Raw genomic sequence first — 23,707 nt, 5'->3', positions numbered from 1 at the left:
TTGTAGATGTCAATTAAATACTTTGTTTTACTTTTGTTTTGGCATGCATTTGGAAACCCTGTTTTTATACTGAGTACAAAATGTTCCGGTAGTTACTGGTAGTACGCACCCTCCAATGTTTTTATTAAGGTACATGTATCAACAATGTTTCAAATTTAAAAAGAATGTTTACACCAAGCTTCCAAATAGTATAAACTTGTGACACACCAATGAGGAAGTACAATGTAATAATTCACAAAAGCACAAAGGCTCATGAATAAACTATGATAGGTTTTCAACTAGCAGTAAGGAGTACATAATCTTCAAATGTTTAGTCATGTCTCATGTTCACATACATGTACATATATTATGTACATGTAAATGTGTATCAAGCATTTTAGAAAGAGATAAACTCACCTGTAGCCTCACACTTTATCAACAAAGCTTTGATCACTCAGAATATCAGCATGAAACAAAATGTTTGAGCAACCTTCAAACTATGTACGAATACAATATGAAACACCCAGTAATATGTGTACAGTTTTAAGGAAAATTCTAATATTCATTTCCTGAATGCGGTAGACTTGAACCAGTCTGTAAATGTATTAATTCCCAGACCTATTTCGATCTTGTTCAAAGGTTCTAGCTTAATCCAGGAAGGGTTCTTTTTACAGTTTTAGTCACAATCCTGAGAGGAAACTTGTTCTAAAAGCAGGAAGTGTCTGGCTGCAAAATTGTGCGCTAGTGATTCGGACAATACTTTGGCTATTACCAGTAATTTAATTTCACCATTTGCCAGATTGAACCTTGTCCAGGCACACAACTTAGAATTTTGGGGAAGAGGAAATTGTTAACTGCTCAGGACTTTGTTACATGTAAGTGGTTTTCAATACATGTATGTAATCAGAACTTTTTAAATGGCTGATCAAAAGAAAATTTCCCTGCCTGCGAACAACGGCATTTTTGCTTAGAATATTGTGGGCATTTGACTGTGAAAGATTGGACAAAAATGAGGGTTAACAACCAAGTGAGAGATAATGGGACTCAATTTATGAATTGTCAAATGTACACAAATATGGCCATCCTTTTATCAATGAATGCTACCGGTACATGTATCTGTAGAAATGTTGTTCAGATGTCCTCAAAACTACCTGAGAAATGATTTTGGCAATGTTAAAGGAATCTACAACCTTAACTCTGTGCTTTGGAGTTTGGGGCACATCTGACCCCTCTTCCCTACTGTCAGACTGAATACAAACATCATTAAGTGTACTTGGTTGATCAACCATACAGTGTGTATGTATGATGTACATGTACTGTCAGCCTCAGTATTCTCACATTTAAAAGCACAAAGATGAAACGAGCAGCCAATCAACCCACCTTGAACAAAATACCTTGTACACTGTACACGTAGCTTTTATACCAAGACAATCATCCTGTCTTGTTTATCTCAATACTGTACTAATACATGTATAGTTTTTAAAAACTTAAATAGTCAAAAACTAGTACGATACTATACTGGGCTACAATTTGTAGCCTTGATCCAATACACACACTGAGTGTCGCACTCAAAAAGTTAACAGTGGAATTATAAACAAGACAAAAGTGGACCTTTTGCCTTCAACAAATCACCAGCGTAAGGTCAAATTTCCCAAACATGGAACAAATTGTTGGGCGCCTGGCTAACCCTAGACACAACAAATTGATCGGAGACTTTGGTTGAGCCCTTAAGCGTAAAGTGCCTACATGTAGATTACATTGACACTTCAAATGGTTACATTCGATATAAAAAAAATTACATGTACATGTAAGCATACATGTACACTGCAACAAGAGGGTCAGGGCCACATGTATATTACTGGTACAGCAGTGTTATGATCATCTGAATGGTGGACAGAAATAAAGGGGAAAATGCAGTAACAAATACAGGTATGGTACATGTACATGTATTCTGGAGTTGGAAACGTATTTTGCAAAATCTCAAATCAAATTTCTAGGCATTACGAAAAAATATTGCTTTTGCAAATATTCCAAATGCAACACACGAATGCAGATCAGATTGGTTTTACCAGCTCTACATGTAGGTCCATTTCCGCACAGAAATTCACCAGGTTTCTTTGTTGATTTGAACATTGATAGAAATCCTCAAACTGAGAGAGCAGACCCATCTTTCTGAATTCCACACCTCAAAAATCCCTTATTTTGTGGATCTTAATTTCTTTGCAAGAGTACACTCAACAAAAGTGGGGTATTGACATGTACTCATCAAGCGAAACTGTACAAAGCAATGGGGACTCTGTTTGAACAAACCTCAATCTTCAAAAGACATTTTTGGCAAAACCAGATTACTGAATTTTCGAGCACACTTGAACTACAAGTACAGTATGTACAACCATAATATGGTTGATACCTTTAGGACACATTGGTCACTTTGAATTAACTTAAAGAACATTTTTGTCAAACTTTCTAGAAGGTATGACCACACATCCCTCATCCAATTACATTTGTAGCCTAGTAAACACTGGGACAGATTTCTGCAAGGGAAAATATCCTTTGCCAAATTCAGACAGGAAAGTGCTGTCATTGGATATTTATAGTACTTGCATGTAGGCCTGCATGTACGGTACATGCATGCTAAATAAACATGAATATTCAATCTTTGATTGAATATCATTTTTTAATTTTCAATCCAAGTATCTGTGGGTGCAATACAATAAAATAACAAAGGGGAAAAAGTTCTTTGCCACCAAATTGCCAGCTTATTCCAGAAATTTAAAAACAAACATTGTAGTTCTGCTTCCAGTTACCAACTAATCCTTAATTACATGTAATGATTATAATGTGTCATTTCAATAAAAATCCTTCTCTGGAAGCTTGGCTGACTGAAAATGTGCCATACAGCTGAGTATTCAATTGAACATCCAGTCAAATAGTTGAATAATCAGTTTTTTAATTTTTACACAGCCTTTATGGTAACGGTACTCACCGTGCCGGCAATTGTCACAGCTCTTCGATTCCGTGTGCCAGAATCCAGTGAGCCCGCCCCCTCTGGTTCCATCTCAGCACCAGTCTTGGCAGTCCCCCCAGGCTTCCGCCCCTTCTTGGATCCCGAAAACAGCCTCCGACTGACAGCAGACATCTTCTCCAGCAAATCAGAAGACTGGATACTGGATCAAGCCATACGCGTGTGCCGGTAGATAACCATCTAAAAAAAAAAAAATGACATCAAGTCATTCAACCAGGTCCTGAAAATACACAAACACATGGAGGTACTCAAGAGCTGACAATTATGAAGGATTTACTTAAACTTCACACTTCCCACGCAACCAACACAGTACACAACGGGTAGGGCCTCCAGTATACGTTCCTCCAACAGTAACAGTTCAATAGAAAAATACTGGGCAATGCAGGGCCACTCTGATGAAGCTGTTTAGCCGAGTGCTCCGAAAGGCAGATCTGGATGAGTTTAAAGTACAACCTCTGAGATTTGGGGTTTACAATTGCTCACTGGTCAAACAAACCATGACACTGTGCGACCTACAGGCTATGATACTAAAACTTTAACTGTTGCCATCCTACCCAATTTTCAGTGACAAAAATGCTGCTTAAAGACACAGGTGTGTCATGGAGGAATGTGTTTTTATTCCTCTATGGTTGTATCAACCGTTTCTCCCACATCATTCTTGTAAATTGTGTTGCCCAAGGGTGGGATTTTTGTCACGAGCATTTTTCCCACTAGAATCAAAACTGGAATTTGGAAGGGCTGCATTGACAAATTCTATAGAATGACACCACCACGACAACAGACATTGACAGACTGAGTTTGTAACTCTTGTCCGTGATTTGTCTGAGCCTGCAACTCAAAGCAGACTTAGCTCACTCTTGAGACCTCGACAGCCTTCCTGGGCAACATGTACATGTGTATGTGCACTGTAAAAACACACATCCTACACATGCAATGCATGACATGTGGCCTCCACTGTTTTTTTATTACTTGACAACTGTACACCATGTTCAGTGTTATTAAGCCCACTTGACCGGCCGATATCATGAGTTATCTATCGCATACCAGCAATAATATCGTTCTTAATCGGCACAAATACTCACAAACAGCCCTATGGCTCATGCATAGTGTGCCTGCGGGGCGAATCAAAGTTCACTCCGCGGAAAGATTGCTGTCATTTAAGTCGCTGATCGATCGACGAGATCCACCATTCATCAAGCATTTCACATCAATATCCCGCGAAACGTGTATACAGAACATGTTTCACTGGTCCCTTTAGCACGAAATTCAGTCTATGTAGTACATCAAGCTACCGGGTACCGGTTAAAAGTATTTACACCGAATGCACGTTTTTATTCAATAGCGATACCCATTTTGGTCGAATACTTCAGGTTAACTTGTTTGCAACCCTTGATTGTGGTCAGGGAGCGCGAGGGAGGGGCGCTTATTTGCAAACCATGATATGGGGGGGTGAGGGTAACTCCCCAGACATATTACCTTTTCTTAGTTCCTAAGGTCCTGATTAGAAACTTCTAGCAAAAAGATTGTAAAATTTCAACTACGGTACTGGGAGAAGTATAAATCTTTCAAGTTTAAAAACTAAACTAAAAACCAAAATACTTCCCTTTTTCTTCATTGTTCTATTTCATTACCACAGCAAAGGGTACGATAAGTATGATTAAGAAGGAAACTGCAGAGTTGTAACGAGTCACTGATTTTTGTGACTCGAGTCGAGTCATTTTACAGCAGAGACTCGAGTCGAGTCATCACACTGAGAAGTCGAGTCGAGTCATTTATTTTGCCCGAGTCAATTCGAGTCACAAACATTTGGACACATAATAAATAAACATCAAGAGGCAGGAATTTGTTTGCTGTTTTGCATTTATTAATGAGGAGCATAGCACAACATTTGCTAAGTGTGAAAAAACTGCACTCAATAAAATCACTCTGCAGGTTTCAGTAGTCTTGCTTATCCTAAGAGAAAGCCCTGGAGATTTGCCTCACCAGGTGTCAATTTCATAGAGATGCCAAAGCAAAACATTTGCTTTAGTGCAAAAAACCGTGGCTCAGTAAATAAGGTCACCGGCCCAAGCTCTCTGTATTTGTCTTGCTAACCAAAATGTACGACTAAAGACCATTCAAAACCAACATACATTAGATGGAGTTTAGGCCAGCAACCTTACTTTATTGAGTAACGGTTTCCAACACTTGGTTACAATAGCCACAATGTTCAAACCATGTATCCATGCAAACATATGCTGATGTATGTACATGTACATGTGTACCAGAGTTGTAACGAGTCACTGATTTTTGTGACTCGAGTCGAGTCATTTCACAGCAGAGACTCGAGTCGAGTCGAGTCACTCAAAAATGCGACTAGAGTCGAGTCATTCACAACTCTGTCATTACAACTCTGGCAAACTGGGACGGCAAAACGGACTATATAAAGAGGGATGATGAAAACAGATGATAGAAAGAATTACATTATATGACAAAAGAATTCCGATTCAGCTGTTATCTAATCTGCTCTGCATGATAAGTTTGCTTAGTTCGCAAGGGTTAAAAATTTTATACATAGTAATCATTGTATACCTACGCGACGGAGGCTTCGGAAGGGTTTTTGCCACGTACCTTAAAACAAATCAGAAGACAGTCCAGAAGAATTAAGTCTCAAAACAAAGCTATTTATTTAAGTCTTTTTTCATGAGGGTAAGCTCTATCAGTGCACAGCTCTGCTTTCCATAGAGCCCTCAATTAAAATACAATCATTAAAAATTGAAATCATTATAAAAACCATTATATTTAAAAAGCACAAAAAAAACCCATTTTACTTACGATGAAGTTACATAGAACATCAATGCGGGAAAGACTAAAACGTGTAAATAAATTACCGGCGGGTATACATTGGCTAAAAATATGAAGGATTTTTTTTTCGGCGGGGGAGAGGCAAACCGTTTAGCTAAAACAATAATATGCGCCGCGCCGCCAATTAATGATTTTGATAGTATTTCATATCTATTTGTCATATCTTTGGCAGTTTTTCTTTTCAATCATTCGTTCAGGGTCCCCCTCTGCTGTTTCATACGTGAACTTTATGATTATTTGTTTAGTACAAATAAAAACAGGCAGTCTACCAAGGAAGTAGTCTACTCCACTTGCAAAGATGATGCCCCCAAATGAGATTTCTTTTGTTTTTCCTTTGTTTTTTGTGCTGGAAATCAAGCTTTGTTGAAATACCACATCTCTTTTTGTTTTAAGCAATCTGATACCCTATCTCACTGCATTCCACCCTGATGATACATCATAGGATTTATGAAACTAAGTTCGCCGCGGCGGGATGTCAATTTGACGCCGCAGCAAGATCATGTAACTCGCCCAGACGAGATAGACATTCAACGATAATAACTCGCCGCGGCGAGATAGTTAAGTGCAAGTCGTCTATCTACGCCTCCGTAGATGTGGTAGCATGCGCTAAATAAAAAAACAGACGGCACGGGGATTCGAACTCCCAAACGTCGCGTCTTTCAACAACAGCCAGCTTGACTCTTTGGCCACAACAGCTGCAAAAGGGGAACATGAACCAATTTTTAAGGGGGAGAGATTATATCTTGGGGAGGGGTGGGGCAAACTTGTTTATACAACCTTTTCTGGCCATCACGGTTGTGGCAACATTTTAGTACTTATTACCCGCTCTCAGGCTCATCTCGGGCGAAAGAGAAAATAAAACTGACGCAAATCACATTTGAAAACGTTCTCTTTTCCTCTCCTTTTGGAGTAACGCCATTCCCTGCGTGGTTACCATTGGATGAGTTCAAGCTTCAATAGCAGCTAGCACACACTTTTGGTGTATGTCATCAAATTCAAAGAATAATTAAAGGAAGCTATGGTACGTGCTCCTTTTTTATAGCCCATGGTTGAATGGACCACAGATTGGCTACGGCCCGCAGGCATAATTCTTTTCATAAAGGAAACTCGAAAATTGTCTCCATATGACTCGTCAACATGCAAAGTGGGGACGACAGGGAAACTTTAGAGCTGTACCAGCCTGACTGGCTAACGATCGTCTCTTTCCCTCAGAGCTTATACTAGTCTAGTACCCGTAAGCACAGTGGATCCAGGCTGACCGTAAGGCTGATAATGCGGGCATAGATGGCAGTCAACCACATGTGGGTAGATCGCAGAATAAAGGATTAGGACAACAGCATTGTTCATTGAGCTCATATTATGGTTATGATCAGTTGTTTTTTTTTTACAGGTTGCAGACCATGCAGTATGTAGGTTGCAATGATCCCCCCTTTTAAAAATCATATTATACAAGTTTTTGAAATGTTTAGCACACATAAAATGAAAATGAAGATCAAGTTTGGCATAAATTTCTATCCAAATGGGCCTGCGCTATGAATAAACGTTATCGTGAAACCCATTGCAATTTTAAAAATCTGTGCTGCTTTGTTGTAAAACAGAATTATTAGGACGTTCTGTTCAAACTTTTCAGAATTATAAGCTGGCAATTCTGTTGGCGGATCCATCACTAACTTTGTTCCGCTGGATACAATTCTGTTAGCGGATCCATCACCAACTTTGTTCCGCTGGATATTTATTATCTTCATGACATAAAACGCATCAGTAAGTTTTAATCACCGAGACCACTGACAATTTAATTCACGCCTTTATACCAGTATTTTTGGATCATTTTAATGGGTTGCTCTATGGATTGTCAGCTCGACAACTGTCTAAGTTACAGAGGATTGAAGATTCCGCAGCAATGCTGGCTGGGCTACCTGCCTCGACCCTGCTGCCAGACTCTTGGGTGGAACTAAAGAAACATAAGCACATTACACCGGTGCTAATGCAGTTCCACTGGCTACCTATACGTTACAGGATTAACTTCAAGGTTTGTCTGCTGGTTTTCAAATGCCTGCGTGGTCTTGCGCCAGATTACCTTTGCGAGCTACTTCAAATTCAGACACCTGTAAGGAACACACTTTTGTCTACTTAGTGATCCAGACTGGTGCGCCCAAGAACTAAGTTGAACTCAGCTGGTGGATGTTTTCCGCTATTGGCCAATTGCTTTGGAATAAGCTCAATATTAACATCAGGGAAGCCGAGAGGTTGAGTATATTTAAAGCAGGCTTGAAAAAACAACTGTTTCACGAGGCATATGATGAATAGCTATTTTCGTTGTTCTTTCACGTTTTCCTGTTTGTTTTGATCTTTTGTTCTTTGCAGCTTGTTTGTCTGGAATAAACTGGAATATTTGAATTTGTGCTTAATATTAATATCAGGGAAGATGGGAATTGAGTATATTTATAGCCGGCTGATTTTCACCATTGCTCGTTGGTATATATATATTTTTCAGCCATTTTTTATAATAATGGTTTTTACGTTTTTCTGTTTCTCGTGTTTTAATTAATTGTTATTGATCTTTTTTTCCTAACTACCTGTGTTACCATTTTTATGGGGGAGGGTTCGTTTCTGTTGCGTGCGGCATATCAATAGTTTTTTGTTGTTCTTTTTAATGCACTTTTATAGTTGATTTTTCAAGTCTTGCTTTTTATCGGTGAGGTTTTTACATTTTTTCTGCTGTTCTGTGATACATGCCCATAGTTTACATTTCACATTTTCATGAGCTAGTGCTGTGTGGCGGATAGTACCTTAATTTGATTCGCTCATTTTGTATGCGTTTTTAATTTATACTGTGTGGGTTCTTTGCTATGTATTTACAAGCTTGAGTCATGGGTTCTTTTTAGTTAGAATATTTATAAACAACTAATGATACTTTATTTGTTTCATTTTAGTTGTAATTTTCTTCATTTTTGGTCTGTGTACGTGTTGGTCTTTTATATTAATTTTTGCTACTATTTTAACTGTGTAATGCGCTTACGAACAGGAGTGTCCTCGAGGAAGCACAATATAAATTTAATTGTTTATATTAACGCTCTTCTCTTGGTAAACCCTCAAATCCATCAGGTAGTCGGAAAAGGTCACGTAGAACGAAGAGACCATTTACCTTCAAATCAAAATGTTTATTATATGAAAATTTTCTAACCAATATTTTTGATTTATTGAGCCCATGCATTGTGGATTCATTAAAGTTAAAACGACTTTTAAAAAGTTTAAACATTGATACGCAATGCATAATGATGCACGCTGTTCTATGCAACCTCCTTTTCCGATTACCCTCTGGCCAGATTAACATCCAGCTAACGAACATCGTTGTGCGCCCTCTGTAATCAATTTGATATGCAAATTGAGTTGATCTTGGTCTAGTATTGGACTGCGGCGTGCATAAAGTAAGGGGCGGTAATATCCGGGTGCAGACCACACGTAGTTTGTTTATGGTTGCCAAATGAATTCGAGCAAAGATCTAGGCGAACACTTTTGTCGCGAAATCAAACATTATATTGTTTTTCAGTTTTTGGCAATTCGATATGTTTAATTTGGACCGTTACTTGAGGAAAATTGTTTGTGATTGACTTAAGTACAGCTTCTGGTTGTCATGACGGATTTCTATCTAGCAGATGCTATGGGTGCTAGTGTAAGTTTGCAAGCCTGCTAATTTTTTCCACTGTCATTCAATAAATTACTGCGCTGTGCTGCTGATACTGCTGTCATCGATTGATGACGGTAATTGGAAGCCTGCTGCTACAGATTGAAACTGAGAGTACAGAAAACATGCAAAGCAATGCCATCTTTTCTCATTCTTCGAAACAACATGCACAATTTTAATGAGGCAAAAGCAAGGTCTTCGATAGTTAACCTGCCATCATGCCATGCCTGCCAAGTTCTGGTCTCTAGTATTGTTTTAGAGCATAGCCTTAGGCTAGGCCTAGCTCTACTGAGTGGGGCGTTAATAGGCCTATTCCTCTTTTTGAATTTCGGATGGGACTGGTCATACTCAGTAGAGCTAGGCTAAGCCCTAGGCACAACATTTTGCACAAGCTAAGTGATTTCATTGCTCAGTTGCAGAATAGCCCACTACCCGGCATGATCCACCTCGTAGCTGACTATGACTAAAGTATGAGGTCAAAATGTCACATAGGCCTAGTTCTCATGGGGATTTCCACTTTGTACCCACTTAACCAATGATTTCAGAGGTGTATTTTTGAGTGGTGGGGTATTCTGCAATCACTCTGATTTCACTTTGAAGCCTAGAAGTAGACAGGCATTTTTAAATCTGCCATTAAACTTGACTCGTTTCATTTTCACCATCGGAATAAAATTAATCAGAGTCCTCATGAGTGGAAGCAGCAGTAAGGACAAACATGACAAGTCACAGAGGCAAGGTGGATTCCGCTGCCAGGAATGCCCCCTTTGGCACAGACATACAACCCAAGCGAAACATCAAAATCGTCGGTGGAAAGCAGATCGAGATTGCAGTGGAATCTCCCCCAAGCAGGTGTGGTAATGTGATGTCCCAACTGTCACATCTGTCAAGCTATAATTGGGACTGTCCCAACTGTAAGGCTGTAATTGGGCCTGCCCAGTTATGGTATACAGATGATTCTGTGAAGACACATACACAACACATACCTACATGTACCTCATAGTTGGATTTGAATCCCAACCCTGCGATCTGGTGTTATAGACCTAAACTACTAGGATGCATGTCCCATCAGGCCGCATGTCCCATCAGGCCACATGCCTAATAAAACACACTTATAATTAGTGCAGTTATGATTAGCATCTGATTTTAGTGCCCCAAATTACTTATATGGCCTTGCTCTGCTAAAACTTTCACACTACTTTTGTTCCCTTGTCAGTGCTGGCAGTTCTCAGAGAAGCCTTCCCCCTCTCCAACAAGGACCAAATGGCACCCCTCCCATGGAAATCCAGCCACCCTTCCAGGAATACAATAACAAGAAACGCCCACTGGAATTTTCTGAAAAAAGGGTGAGTTCAGGATTTTGTATTTTGGTTCTTAATCTCTAGGGGCCGTCCATAATTTTCATCCGTTTCATGAGCCTAAAAAAAGTAGACTTTTCATTGCCCCCTCCCTCCTCCAAAGTGTAACAAAAGTGGGCAAAAAATGATGATGGATGGAGAGCACCATTGGCCAAATCCCCTATAGTCAAGGCACTTATACATGTAAGTAGGCCTACTGTGGTTAACAGAAATGTCAATTTCAAATAAAACATTGTTTAAAACAACACCTGAAAAGTCAAGGCCTGAAAGGCAGTGAATACTGATACTAGTAGAGGACAGAACAGAACTTAGTGGCATAAAGGAAGCTTGCGGCCAAGAGCCAGCTATATGTAGCAACACCCGTGAAATTTGAAAGTGACCGCCGATTTGCAAGTTGACGGATCGTCATTTTTCGTACTCAAAAAGAACGTCCACGAGATTGCAACCCCCTCCCCCTTTACGGTTTGTACATTCATGAAAATGATGAAAATTATGGACGGCCCCTTATTTTTATAGTACTGTATGCAAACCTCCCAGGGGGAGTTCATCAGTGTACATAGCAGATCTGTTGCACCTATGCCTTAGGGTTCAAATAAAAAACTTCAGGAAAATGCTTTCATTGCCAAAGATATTCATTTATGACACAGATAGAATCATGAATCCACAATGCTTGGAGAATTATTGAAGATTTGCTCTTAATCCGCCTATGTATTTAATTAAGGAAGATGAGATGCATGTGCAGAAGTTAGAATGCACTTTTGGTTTATGCTAGTTTGTATTTGGACTCACATGACAGATGGTTGGTAATTTTTTGTGCGTACTTTCTGAATTGTGTTTGGATTCTTTGAAAATAAAGGAACAACTTTTAACTCAGTTTTACATTGGATAATGACATGTGCATTTCTGTTTTCATTTTGTACACTGTCCATGCTATTCTTTGCCACTTTGCACATACTGCCAAGTTAACAGGGTTCTTTGAACAATAATATAAACCTATAATTTAGCTTATTGGTGCAATTTGTATACCAAAATGTATAATGTCATTGTTTAATAAATACCAATAGGAAGGGGTTATCCATTCACAGACAGCTCCAGCCGACAAAAGCAACTCACACATCCATGGCACAAGAGGGCGCTATAACAGCTTGCCAGGATCGCTCACGTGAGAACCACCAATTTTGCTTACAAATTTCCATTTTCACACTGAGAATGTTATTGCATGTTGGGAAAATTATGATTGAAAAAATTTATAACCTTGTGAATTTTTGAGTGCAGTGTACACTTTTTTAGACTGCATTTGAAAAGAGGCAGTGTTTTTACATGTAGGTAGACACATTTACAAGTGCAATACTGGGTGCTTTTGTTCATTTTCCATTAATCCCCACCATCTTTTTTGTTTGACACAGCAGACACAGCCATCTCCAGGTCAGGGTTGCCCCATGGACAGGTTTTTTACGTGCTATTCAAATGAATTGTTACAACAGCATTCCTTTTAATAGTTCGCCGTTACTCATGAGTGGACTCATGAACATACTTGTGGTGGACTATACAACTATGCAGTCAGTACACAATATTGAAAGTTCTGTAAGTTTACCTGCTGCGACCTTTGATGCGAACTTGTTTCTCACAGAATATCCTTGATCTTTATACAGGGTCTTACCCCCCATCCCGAGCCCTAATTCCCTTTCGCCCACAACTCGCCATTCCTGGCACCAACGTAAGTCCTCTTCCCCTTCCCTCTCCCTTTCCCCGTCCCAATCTCCCACACTCCGGCCAGCCCAGGCAACGAGCCTGACAGATCAGCTGCGTGAGCTCCTGCAGGACTATGATGCCTACAGGTTCCAGGACATGTACAAGGACCTGGCTGAGTATGACCGCAAGCTGTGTGGCTATGTGAGCCAGCCGCAGGCCAACATGGTTGCCCTCCGGCATCACCTGCCCCTCCCCACTAACACCCTGAGGCTGCTCTTCTCCAGCTTTGGCAAGGATGACAACCCTGATCTGGTCAATTACGAGAGGCTGATCCAGTACCTGGCGCGGGCCCAGGTGGGCACTGCCGAGGCTGAGACATTGCTTCAGGAGTCAGTCAACAGGTAATCCCCAAAGCCAATTACTTTTACCTGTGCTATATCTTCACAAAATCAAATGCCCGCTGATGTTACAGTATCTGAAGTTGTTGAAGTTGCTTGCATATTGACTTATAGGTGTGAGCCATGACCTAAGCCACGCATAGCATGTACTGGTTTTTTGGTCCCCAGCCAGCACCCTTATACATTTCGCCAAATAATACCACTTCCTACAGATTTGCCAAGTGCATTGGCATTTTTGTGACACGCATTGTCTATGCCGTATTTCAAAGATTTCAAAGGATAAACACGCACATATCTCTACAGAATATTTGCACACTTTGCCCAGACACACCTGATGACATTGAATACACAGTTGTGATATTCCTACAAAGATAACATCTGAAGAGAGAGATCTTTAACAAAGACATCAACACATTGGAAAACGGGAACAAAGGGCTAGAGGCTCAGTTACTGTTGTGTAAAAATGCCCCGGGTTCAAATTCCTTTCTTTCATTTTGTTTTGTTGGCAAAAAGGAGTTGAAATGCCTGTTGTGGGCACTCAGTAAGCCAGAATCACAATTTAATGGAATCATGTATATTTTTGGACCATCCTAGGTTTGTGAATGCTCCTGACTTGCTGCCTTCAGATGGGGAAGGCTTGGATGAACAAATTGCCAGATACGAGACCGAGGCAAAGAATGCACACAAGGAGAAGCATCAGCACCATCACGGCCAGAGGAAAAAACATCACGATTCAAATGGAACAGTCTTGGAGAGAGCAGAACAGGAGCAACTTGCAAGGCAGGACCAGACCCAGACGTGAGATGGATTTCTTTGATTTGGTTATTATGGGCAAATGACAGTAGGAGAATTGTGTGATGCTTATCAGTTAGGAGTTGTGTCAACTGCAGCAAAAAAGGTTTGTTAATGCAGCAGGAAACTTGTTCCAACTGCAGCGTAAAAGTGGAATTGACTGAAACAGAAACCTTGTGGTAACTGCCACAAAAGAACTGTGCTTATTGCGGTATAAAAGCTGTGTCAGTACCAGCAGAAAAGTTGTGCTTGCTGCAGCAGAAACATTTATACTGACCGCATTTCACAGCCTAGAAGTTACAGTATCATGGAGATGTTAGTCATATGAATTAGTTTTCTCTTAACTTTTTTCAGTTTTGGAGTTGAAAACGGGGCTGCAGATCTCACAAAGTAATTGCCAAATTAACTTTGTCACTCATATTTTGTGCTTAATCATATTTTTTTAATTGTCAAAATATTTTGTGTGTTAAATGCAAAGGGGTAGAGTCCTTTGGTACAGGTAATGTAGGTGGTCATGATGTGTGTGTACTTGTTAACATTTGCAGAAGGCTTGCACGTGACCACTTTTCTCCTCAGATATGAATGCACTTTGATTGGCCTGTGTAATGATAATGCCATGCTTTCTTTCCTTTCTTATTGGAGCCAGGTGGTGATAACTGATTCAAAGCTCCATAGGAAAGCATACATGCAACCCTTGTTTCCCTATACGAAAACTATATACATGCACTAAAACTGTTTTTATTTCCAAACGCACTGCCTAGGACACCACAACAGGTTTTCTCAGACCGGCAAGATGCCAAATTGCTCATGCTCGTGGAGCAGCAGTATATTCAAGGCAATCAGGAGCCAACTGACCTGCACGCCATGAAGAAAGACTTCATAGATAGAGACCCCAATGATCAAGGGATGCTGACCAAGGAAAAGGTACGTGTTTGAGATGAGCTGGATTACTCCTCTTGCTGCAGAAACTGTTGCCTTTTGAATAGATGTGCAAAAAGAAAATAAGCAACAAAGTTAAAACCAGTCACAAGCAATGTGCATTTCATTGTGTTTTGGTGGCTGACTTTGCCAGGTGGATATTTCCTTTGGTCTTCGGAGGTGGTTGCAAAGCAGCTGCGTAACAGTTGCATGAATATTCCACACCTACACATGTAGTAAGGGAATTACAGACCACATTGGTTACTTGCCTCCAAAGATCATGTTACCTTACCTTTTTGTGACCAGCCCTTTGAAAATGAGTCACAGATCACCAGAGCCAATTTTTGAGTATTAACAGGCCTTTGAAAGAATCTTACACACTGAAAATCAGTGGAATCTATTTTTTTTACCCACACAATGCCTATTCGTCTAGATGCCAAACTGAGTGAGCTTTCAAAACAAAAAGCTGAGAGCTTGCTGTTATGCAAACTGAAAAATAAAAATTACTGAATAACATCAGTGGCTGTACATTGGGTTACATTATGTGAGCACATGTAGACAGCAGTTGTAGCAGTAATTCTTGAAGCCTGTAATGGATAACTGAAAGCCTAAGTCTGGTACTCAAGGTGAACATTGTTTTGTTCAGGGACGTTAATTTGGGTCCTGCACACAAACTTAAAAGTGTCTTGTAGCTTAACATACTTTTCAACTTTTTTGGAGATGTTAGCAAAAGGAATTAAAATGGCCATGTTTGAGTTTAAACGGTTTTTGAGTGCCTAGATGATGAATTGTTCGTGGAACACAGCTTCAACTAGAAAATGTTGTCTTTTTTGCAGGTTCAAGAAGTGTGTTTCAAGCACAGGGTCCCTGTGCAGGGGTCATTGATGGAGAAACTGCTTAACCGATGCCACACTACTGACAACCAGTACAGGTAAGTTGGCTGAAGTCCGATGTATTGATTTAGCCACCATAGTGCGATAATTGTTGTTAACATCACACTGACACCTGCTTTTTATTTTTTTCATAAGATAGCTCTAACTACAAACCATTATTCCTCTCATGAACCTGCTTCAAGAAATCATGTCAGGGTCACTTGTCCTTCAAAGAGATGTATATTGCTAGCCACTAATATTGGACTCTAAATTCAAATTTTTAGAAAAAACTTTTAAACCCACAATTTTAAAACTCTACAAACTAGAACATCTCTTAATTTAGTAGCAAATGCTGGGGTTTGGGTGCCTGGCAAGTTTTTTGAAGGGCTACCTTTGTTTAATGTTTATTCTACTGCTTTTAAAATGGTTATCTCAATAACCTAAACAGCTGAATTGTTCACAAATGCGATCAAAGTATACCCTGCTAGTATGTATGGGTTTAATTTCCATTGTTGAAACACCATTTTCTAAATGCTGGGTGCCTTGCCATTAAGTAAATACTGGATCTGGTGGAATGACAGTACCTTATTAATGTGGGGGAAACTCATTGAACTATTTCAGAGCCACAAATCATGCTCGAGAAGTTTTGTGACTATTTAAAAAATTGTTGGATGTGATTCATCACATCTTGTCTCTGCACGTAGTTGGATGGCTTTCCTGGAATTTCTAGCTCGGGTCAAGCCCCTGGCTGTCGCGGGCTTGGAGCTGGGGGCAAAGCAGGAAGCCGGACGGCCCAGCACCTGGCCCAAGCAGAGAGGTGATGCTTTCCTCAAGACCAATGCAAAGGCAGGGCTGACAGGCCTCTCACAGGAACCTGGACTGCCTCCCTGGGAAACCAGGAAGCCACTCGGGGTAAGACAGCCTCTAATATTAAAATTCAATACTTTCAAGTATATGTCAAACAAAAATTCACAGGGAGCCAGTAACAAGCAGTCTGCGTAGCTATGGCTGATAACCTGAGTTTGCTAACCACATTTTGTCTGTACTTGTGTTAGCAAAGGAAAGTGACTCTTGCCTCTTTGTAAATTGGAACACTTCTCATTATGTGATTTCTTCTGTGACAAATTGACATTGACTGAGTAAAAATAGTGCAATAGTTAGTTTTTCTGTGACAGTATTTGGCTTTAAAAAATTTCAGAAATTAGACTGTTAAATCACCTATCTTTGATTGCACTCTGTTACGCAGAGGCTGGGAGTCCGATCCCCAACTGCTGTGGAGCGAGAGATCACACTGTACGACTCTCCATCACCAACTCACTCGCCCCCACCCAGCCTGCAAGCTGCGCCCATCGGCCAAGGGCAGGACAACTCCATCAGTGACGCACAGCGGGCAGAGCTAGCCGCGATGGCCAGGGAACACAAGGCCAAAAGGGAGCCTCCAAAAGCCAAAATGGCTGCAAAGGCCAAGGACGATGATGAGCCATGGTTTGCACGATTCAAGCACCTGGCTCAAGGGTTGTACAACCTGGACAGCACCAATACTGGTCAGTGAATGCAACCCTTATTGGTGAAATTCATTACAGTTTGAACCCCTATGCGGTATTGTTGTGCACTGGGTCAATGGAACAGGCAATATTAACCGGTAACGTAGATAGGAGCTAAATCCGACCTGAAACCGATCAAAGCTCCCAAAATCCAACCCAGTGTGACAAAAATGAAGGTAAAAAAAAAACCAACCTGGACTATAACAGAGCCAACCTAAAAAAAAAGATCTAAATTGAATACATGACTCAGAAAATTTGTCTATAATTGTCTTATTTGTGCCTGAACTTGTGATATGATACATGTATGTCCCGGCTGCCTAATTTGTCAACAAGACTTGCTCTGTTTTCCAGGTTACCTGAGCAAGGATGAGACGCGGAGTCTTGTCAACAACTACAACCTGATCTACCGTCTGGGACTAGAACAGTCCCGCATCGACAAATGCATTGATAGCTGTTACCTCTCCCAAGGAAGGGTGTCCATCGAGCATTTGTTGGAGGCCCTCACTCTCCAAGTGACCTAGATGCCATCTGGAGAGGGACTACAGTACAGTTCAGAATTTTAGCAGACATGCAAACATGGTTAGCATGTCAGCGTGTAATGAGTCCAGCAGACATGAAAGGAGTTAACCGCAAACACGAAACACGCTGACCCCTGCATAACAGAGAATGCGGACACCGCAATCCAATCTGCTGAGTATAAACATATACATGCTACACACAAACCCCAGAACAGCCAGGCCGTTGTTTACTGGAGCAGGCAACATTTTTAGTTTTACGTCTGAATTGCTCCAAAAACTTCTGAATCAGGCACAAAAAATATTCGAGCGTGAATCAATTTTTCAACTGAGAAAACTATAACTGGCAGTTTTTATGACAAAGTATTTCCCAACTTAGAGAAAACTATTTTATAAGAAATCCACAAAATATACACAGGCTTTGACCTCTCTGGTCAGCTAGCCAAATTTTAGTTAAGATAGTCCCCACGGCGGCGATCCCAGCATACATATAAAAAGTTGTTGCTGTACTTGCCTCACTCGAGCTCAGTGTGTTCAAAATCACGTGAATATAAATTCGATGTGAGGTGACGATTTTTCCCCATCAGTTTTTGACCCTAGAGCAGGAAAATCTACCAAAAGAAATCACCCTGATTGTGACAAAGTTACGACCAAACTAAATGGCAAAGATATCGAAAGACAGGAAGTCGGGCCTGCACACAAACAGTGGACTATTTGCCAGTTTCACTGAAATTTGACATTTTTTAGATGTAATCCAACTGAATAACTTTTGCAATCCAAACCTTAGGAAAATGGCTGTACAGATTTCGATACTTCATGAAGGCCAGACTCTACATTATTCACTTTTTCAGTGCACTGCCATAAATACATACACAAACTTGGAGCGATGGCTCTGCGTGTGCAGAGGTTCACTACATGTTGTCGGTCACCTTTGCGGTCTGCGGTCACAAGCCCTGGCAAAATAATGAGGTCCGGGATCTGGCTTATCGTGCATTGGACCAGCAATGCACTGTAAAAACAGCGAAACGTGTATTGAACAGCGTGTCAGGTCCACTGATCGTGTTAGTGTGTAGGCTGAAATTCTGACCTGTACTGTAGCCTCTTGGTTTTCTCCAATGAGAGGCGATCAGCCCTGGAATTATGAATTCAGAGACTGTTATTAAAATGGACCCGCTGGAATGGGAACAGCCAAAAGAACACACCTCTTAAGAAACTTCTTGTGTTCCAAAGGACCCCCCACATCTGCAGTGCATGACTGCAGTTTCCAGGTAAGCATACCAATGTGGACCAGTTGGAGAGTGAACTGCATAAATGGGCTACTCCAAATCTAACAGGAAGTGTTTTCGTTGGAATTGTAGAGAGGCTTTCACATAAAAAGTCTTGTTTTGAGAGATTAGGCTTCATAATAAATAAGTTGTGTCATAACTAATTTGAAAAGAGGTATTCCTGTGTTCATTAGTTGAAATTTATTAGCTCCGTCCATACTGTCCATGTGTGAACATTGCTTGTACCTTCAGGTACCGGTACATGTACATTTCGTTACTGGTCTACTCATCAGTCTATCGAAGAAGCAAATCCACACAAATCATAACAGATATTTTCAAATTGATTTATGCATGCACACGCTTTTGTACGTATTCAGTAAATTCGCACTCCCCGGCAATAAACTGCATACAAATTAACCATATGGCAGTAACCACTGCCAACATTCCCAGACTGGTATTCATGTGTGTGTGTATGTGCATAACATGTATGCATGTTGCTAAAATGATCCATTTGATAGGTCAGGAAATGACATTCATTTTTCTCCCATGTTTATACTGACTGATTTAGGTCAAAAGTGAAATGTAAGCAAATGGTGTCCTGTCTGTTATGCTGATGTACATGTATCTGTTCTGGAGAAGCTTTTGTCCAGATTCGAAAGCAATAATACAAGTTTTCCACATTTTACTTGTAGATTTGTTTATGTATTGTCTATTAGTGAAAGATAAGATTGAACGTGTAAGCTTTATTTGTGTGTACATTTTTTTTTAATTTAGTTACCAGTGCAGAAAAAATTTACTGAATGTACATTGCAAGGCTGTTTTGTGATATTTCCTTGAGTGTGTTTATGAAAACTTTACCTGATTTTACATGAACCAAGATAGAATTGAATACCTGTTCCAAACACTGTGTGTATGTATAGAGTTGGGTATTTATTAACAATTTTACTGGGATCTTGTTGTAGTTCATATCCTTGAAGTTCATAGTTCATGACAAATCATGCATATGTCACAAGTCAATTGACAAGCATTAAACAGGAGATGAACGGTGACCTTACCTTGGTCACTGTTTAATTTCAGGACCTTGTGATGTCACTAGACAACAGGTGACATGGAATGGACTTGATTACAACTAAGATTTAGTTATTTGATGTAGTTAAAGAATTTGACAAATTGAAGACTGAAATTTCAATATAGTAGTTAAGCATATTTTGTGACTGAATCCCACAAAATGGGATTTTCCCCCAGTGATTTTACTTTAGTTTGCGATGCATGAGCAAGCTGAATCCTTTTGTTGGGACACTCAGTTTGGCATCCTGGTGAAAATAGCTGTTCAGATTCCAGTAAATGCCTTTAACTCAAGAATGGCCCGGGGACTTGCAACTCTATTGTTAGATTGGGTCACATTTGCTCAATATCACTTAGGAATTTGTTTAATCTTGCATTGCTAACTATTGTTCATCAGTATCTCAGTCCCATTTGCTTTTGCTGTTTTAAAGGCCAGTTCACACTTGGCTTGAAAGCAAATGCGAATTGTGATGTCAGATCAAAAATTGCACTGTGGATCAACACAATTTGAGGAGGTGCTACATTTCAGCTCAATGCATTTTGCTTCAAATAGTTTGTAATGCCAAGTTTGCTTCACTTTTTTGTTCACCAGAAGTTCCAGTATGAACTGGCCTTAAGGTGCTAGTACATGTTCATGTATGCACATTTCTGAGCATTCTGTGAACTGTTAATTTCCAGAATTTGAAATTTCTAACAAGCACAGTGCTAGAAAGTATTACTTTTGCAGGATGTAGAATAATAATGTTAAAAAGACTCCTGAGTACTGCACTTACCGTTTAGGCCATTTTACATCCACAGTCTTCAAATTTTGAAAATGAAGTGCCTTTCCTTTGTTCATGTTGTTGTTTGTCCATTCCTCTTGTATAATAATCTGTTTCGCACAAAGTGTAAAAAATATTATGAGTTCCCATCTGATAACAGCATTATTTCTTTCTTTCTTTATTTATTTTTGAAATCTTATTCAGATTCTTATGTTGTTTCATCCACCATCTGGATTTAGAGAATTTCAGTTGACAAATCAGTGGTAATTGATTGACAATCAGATATCTAACATTCTTCTGTTTTCCACCTTTCTTCCCATCACACTTGTCCTGTATATTCTTCAATTGTACTCTTTTCTCAACTCTCTCTTTGATTTTTTGACCCTGCTCCCCATTCCAATGATGTGGTGCATGTGGCCACTATCTCTCTTAATAAGAGGATTTTTTTTAAAGAAGACACAACTGGCGTGCCATGATATTGATTGGCTAAAACTCGCAGGGGAGTGATGCCACTTTGCACTGTGGCAGTGGCTCCAGTCTTTTGCATGGAGTAAAATAATACCCCAGCAAACCACTTGCTCTAAGTATCTGGTTGAAGTTTCATACATGGGACAAATTCCATTCAGAACCATCTTACAACATTGTAATTAGGATAGTTTTTCTGACATTTTTCAATTTTTTCTTCTATGCAGAGCTGAAATTCACATATGTACATATTTAGAAGTTTCAATACATCTTCTTTCCACATAACATGTACGTGTATTGTCGTAAAATTGGTTTTCCTGAACCAAATACCTTCATCAGTGCCTTGCCATTAGAGTAGTCTCTTCTTTTCTATTTTTCTTACCAATCTACAATCTTCTACCTTTTGTGCCATTGTTTAGTTTCTGCAGACTTGCGTGCTGTTGCTATTGAAATATTTTTCTTCATTTAGTTTTTATGCAGTTCTGCTGGCGTGTCTTTCATCTAAGAGTTTTTATATAATTATAGCTGGTGTACATACTACATGATAAAATTAAACACCTGCAATTAATAAAGAATGTTGATATCTAAATTATCAATCGACTAATTGGTAATTGAAAGTGCCTTTGACTATTAAACATTTAATATTTAAAATTTCAGAAGAGATGTACAAGTTCAATAACACATTAGTGTCTCAAATGGATATAAATGTATGAAAGTATGTGTGTGTAGTCCTTAAATGTCCGAGTCCCAGTGTTGTATGGCTCAAGTCCAGGACTCAGACTCGGATCAAGTCACATTTTTCATGACTCAGACTCGACTCGAGTCTTATTGGATAATGACTCAGACTCGACCACGATGACTCAGACTTGAGCTTGGTGACTCATGACCATATATGCCGTCAAAAATTAATTTGAATGCACCTGTGCTATCACACTGGATTGCATGCATGGAGTATCGTCGCATCGCACATTTTCCACCTTGCCCATTTATGTACAGCTAAATATCCACTGATGAGTCAACCAGACATGTCATATTCCGTATCCACAAACTGTGCGGTGGTAAACAAACTGAGTGCTTGGCACACATTTGTTATCTACACGCAAGTACAGACGTACATATTCAGCGTCCACAAGTCGCAAATATGAACACTTTTAGCGAAATGGCGAGGCTCGCATGAAAATAAAAAATGCATGGCCTGTACTGGGTGTTTGAACTTGCTTGGGCCTGGGTGAAGTGGTTGTGGTGTTGGTATGGGAATTTTCGTAATGACTGGATTCGACTTAGACTTTGGTCTTGCTGGTTCCATCCGTTTTGAAGCTGCGTTCGAAACTGCAGTGTTCAAACTCTGACAGGAACCAGCAAAACTGAAGTCTAAGCCGAATTGGCTGAACAACTTGATTCAGGACTTGTGACTCGGGACTCAACTACAACACTGCTGAGTCCTCTTCCTGCTGTTGAATGAACCAAATGTATTTGCGTTGTGTGTGCGCAAGCACCCCCTTGGCAGTTGATGGAGAGAGAGGCTGAGTTGACCCCGGATGCTGTTGGCACCTTGTGAGCAGCATTCACACCACTAGCTGACCTCAATACACAGTACACTGATGGAATAGCGTGTGTCAATATTGCTGTGAACAAATAACACTTTGTGGCTCATATGTTTCTTAACTCTCAAAGATGGCTGCCACAACATTCAGTGCTGTATATTCGTACGATGCAAAATTTATGTTTGTAGTGTTTCGTAAGTGTTTGAGCAGCATAGTGATAACTAACTCATTAGTGGGTTAGAAATATAGAACATTTTGATTTTAATACCTCTGACATGTATAAACATACTGTGACTAAGATTTCATAAAGTTTCCTAAGGAGATCAACTTTATGAAGTGTATTTTTAGATGGTGCCTTGTGGCGTTCAGCCGTCAGTCTCGTCAGTAATCCACACCAGTCTTGTAGTCAGTCTGTCAAAAGTCTTTCAGAGTTCCAGTCACAAGACTGGATAAACATGTAATAGGGTGAACAATGACAAATGAATTGTCACAGTTCATTTGATTTCAAGTACGTAGCTTCCGTACAGGTAGCTTATGACTGGATGAGCCATCACGGACTTGCATTGACTTGTGATTGACTCGCATCAGCCAAAAACAACACTTATCCACATTAAGACCTCACAGCAAGCAACGTGTATTTTTAAAGGCATGTCTTACTGGGTGGAAACTGTAAAAATCTTGCTGTTGTTGATAAGAATGTATGATGCCTAATGGAATTTTCACATGGGATGTGGGACCTCCCTTGTCATATGAGCTTCCACAGTTTGATGCACTCTCCTGCATTTTACACTGCATGTGCAAAACCTGGAAGTAGGTGGGTATTTACTTTGTTTAAACAGGTTTGATCTACAGGTTTAGGCAATGTGAAAAATAAGTTTGGCATACTTTTTGTCGTGCACTGGAATCAGTGTGCACATGCATTGTGTCCACCTAATGGGATGTCACTGTAAGGTGAAAATTAGAGAAGACCTGGCCAGTGGAGGTGCTT

At 40.0% G+C, this 23,707-nt stretch overlaps 2 protein-coding genes across 6 annotated transcripts in view; one reads left to right on the top strand and one right to left on the bottom strand.

Moving 5' to 3' along the window:
* The window catches only part of LOC110989672 (rho GTPase-activating protein 45-like), a 78,245-nt gene extending 57,420 nt beyond the window's left edge, over positions 1-20,825 (bottom strand). Inside the window, exons 1-3 of one of the 4 annotated variants that reach the window (XM_022254223.2) lie at positions 20,723-20,825; positions 14,626-14,745; positions 2,966-3,184 (exon numbers count right to left, since the gene is read on the bottom strand). In XM_022254223.2, the coding sequence (XP_022109915.2) occupies positions 2,966-3,118 (153 nt within the window). In that variant the 5' untranslated portion in view covers positions 3,119-3,184; positions 14,626-14,745; positions 20,723-20,825. Of the gene's footprint in view, positions 1-396; positions 507-2,965; positions 3,185-3,281; positions 3,424-4,086; positions 4,241-14,625; positions 14,746-20,722 lie in introns of those variants that run through there. The other 3 variants (XM_022254224.2, XM_087144231.1, XM_022254229.2) reach the window with 3 other exon arrangements.
* LOC110989676 (uncharacterized protein C1orf87-like) lies at positions 9,297-21,890 on the top strand. 2 transcript variants are annotated; one of them, XM_022254235.2, is made up of 11 exons: positions 9,297-9,521; positions 10,214-10,382; positions 10,747-10,876; positions 11,974-12,050; positions 12,541-12,981; positions 13,573-13,776; positions 14,532-14,694; positions 15,525-15,619; positions 16,265-16,472; positions 16,807-17,104; positions 17,456-21,890. In XM_022254235.2, exons 2-11 carry the CDS (start codon positions 10,249-10,251, stop codon positions 17,623-17,625), a joined length of 1,920 nt encoding a protein of 639 aa, XP_022109927.1. In that variant the 5' UTR covers positions 9,297-9,521; positions 10,214-10,248; the 3' UTR covers positions 17,626-21,890. The 2 variants fall into 2 exon arrangements, with proteins under 2 accessions (XP_022109927.1, XP_022109926.1); XM_022254234.2 differs by having other exon boundaries at positions 11,953-12,050.
* The last annotated feature ends 1,817 nt before the right edge of the window (positions 21,891-23,707 follow it).

Source organism: Acanthaster planci, linkage group LG12 (assembly GCF_054643075.1).
Source record: "Acanthaster planci isolate LZ-2023a linkage group LG12, COTS_SCS, whole genome shotgun sequence".
Lineage (NCBI taxonomy): Eukaryota > Metazoa > Echinodermata > Asteroidea > Valvatida > Acanthasteridae > Acanthaster > Acanthaster planci.
This window is presented reverse-complemented; position numbering and strand designations above follow the sequence as displayed.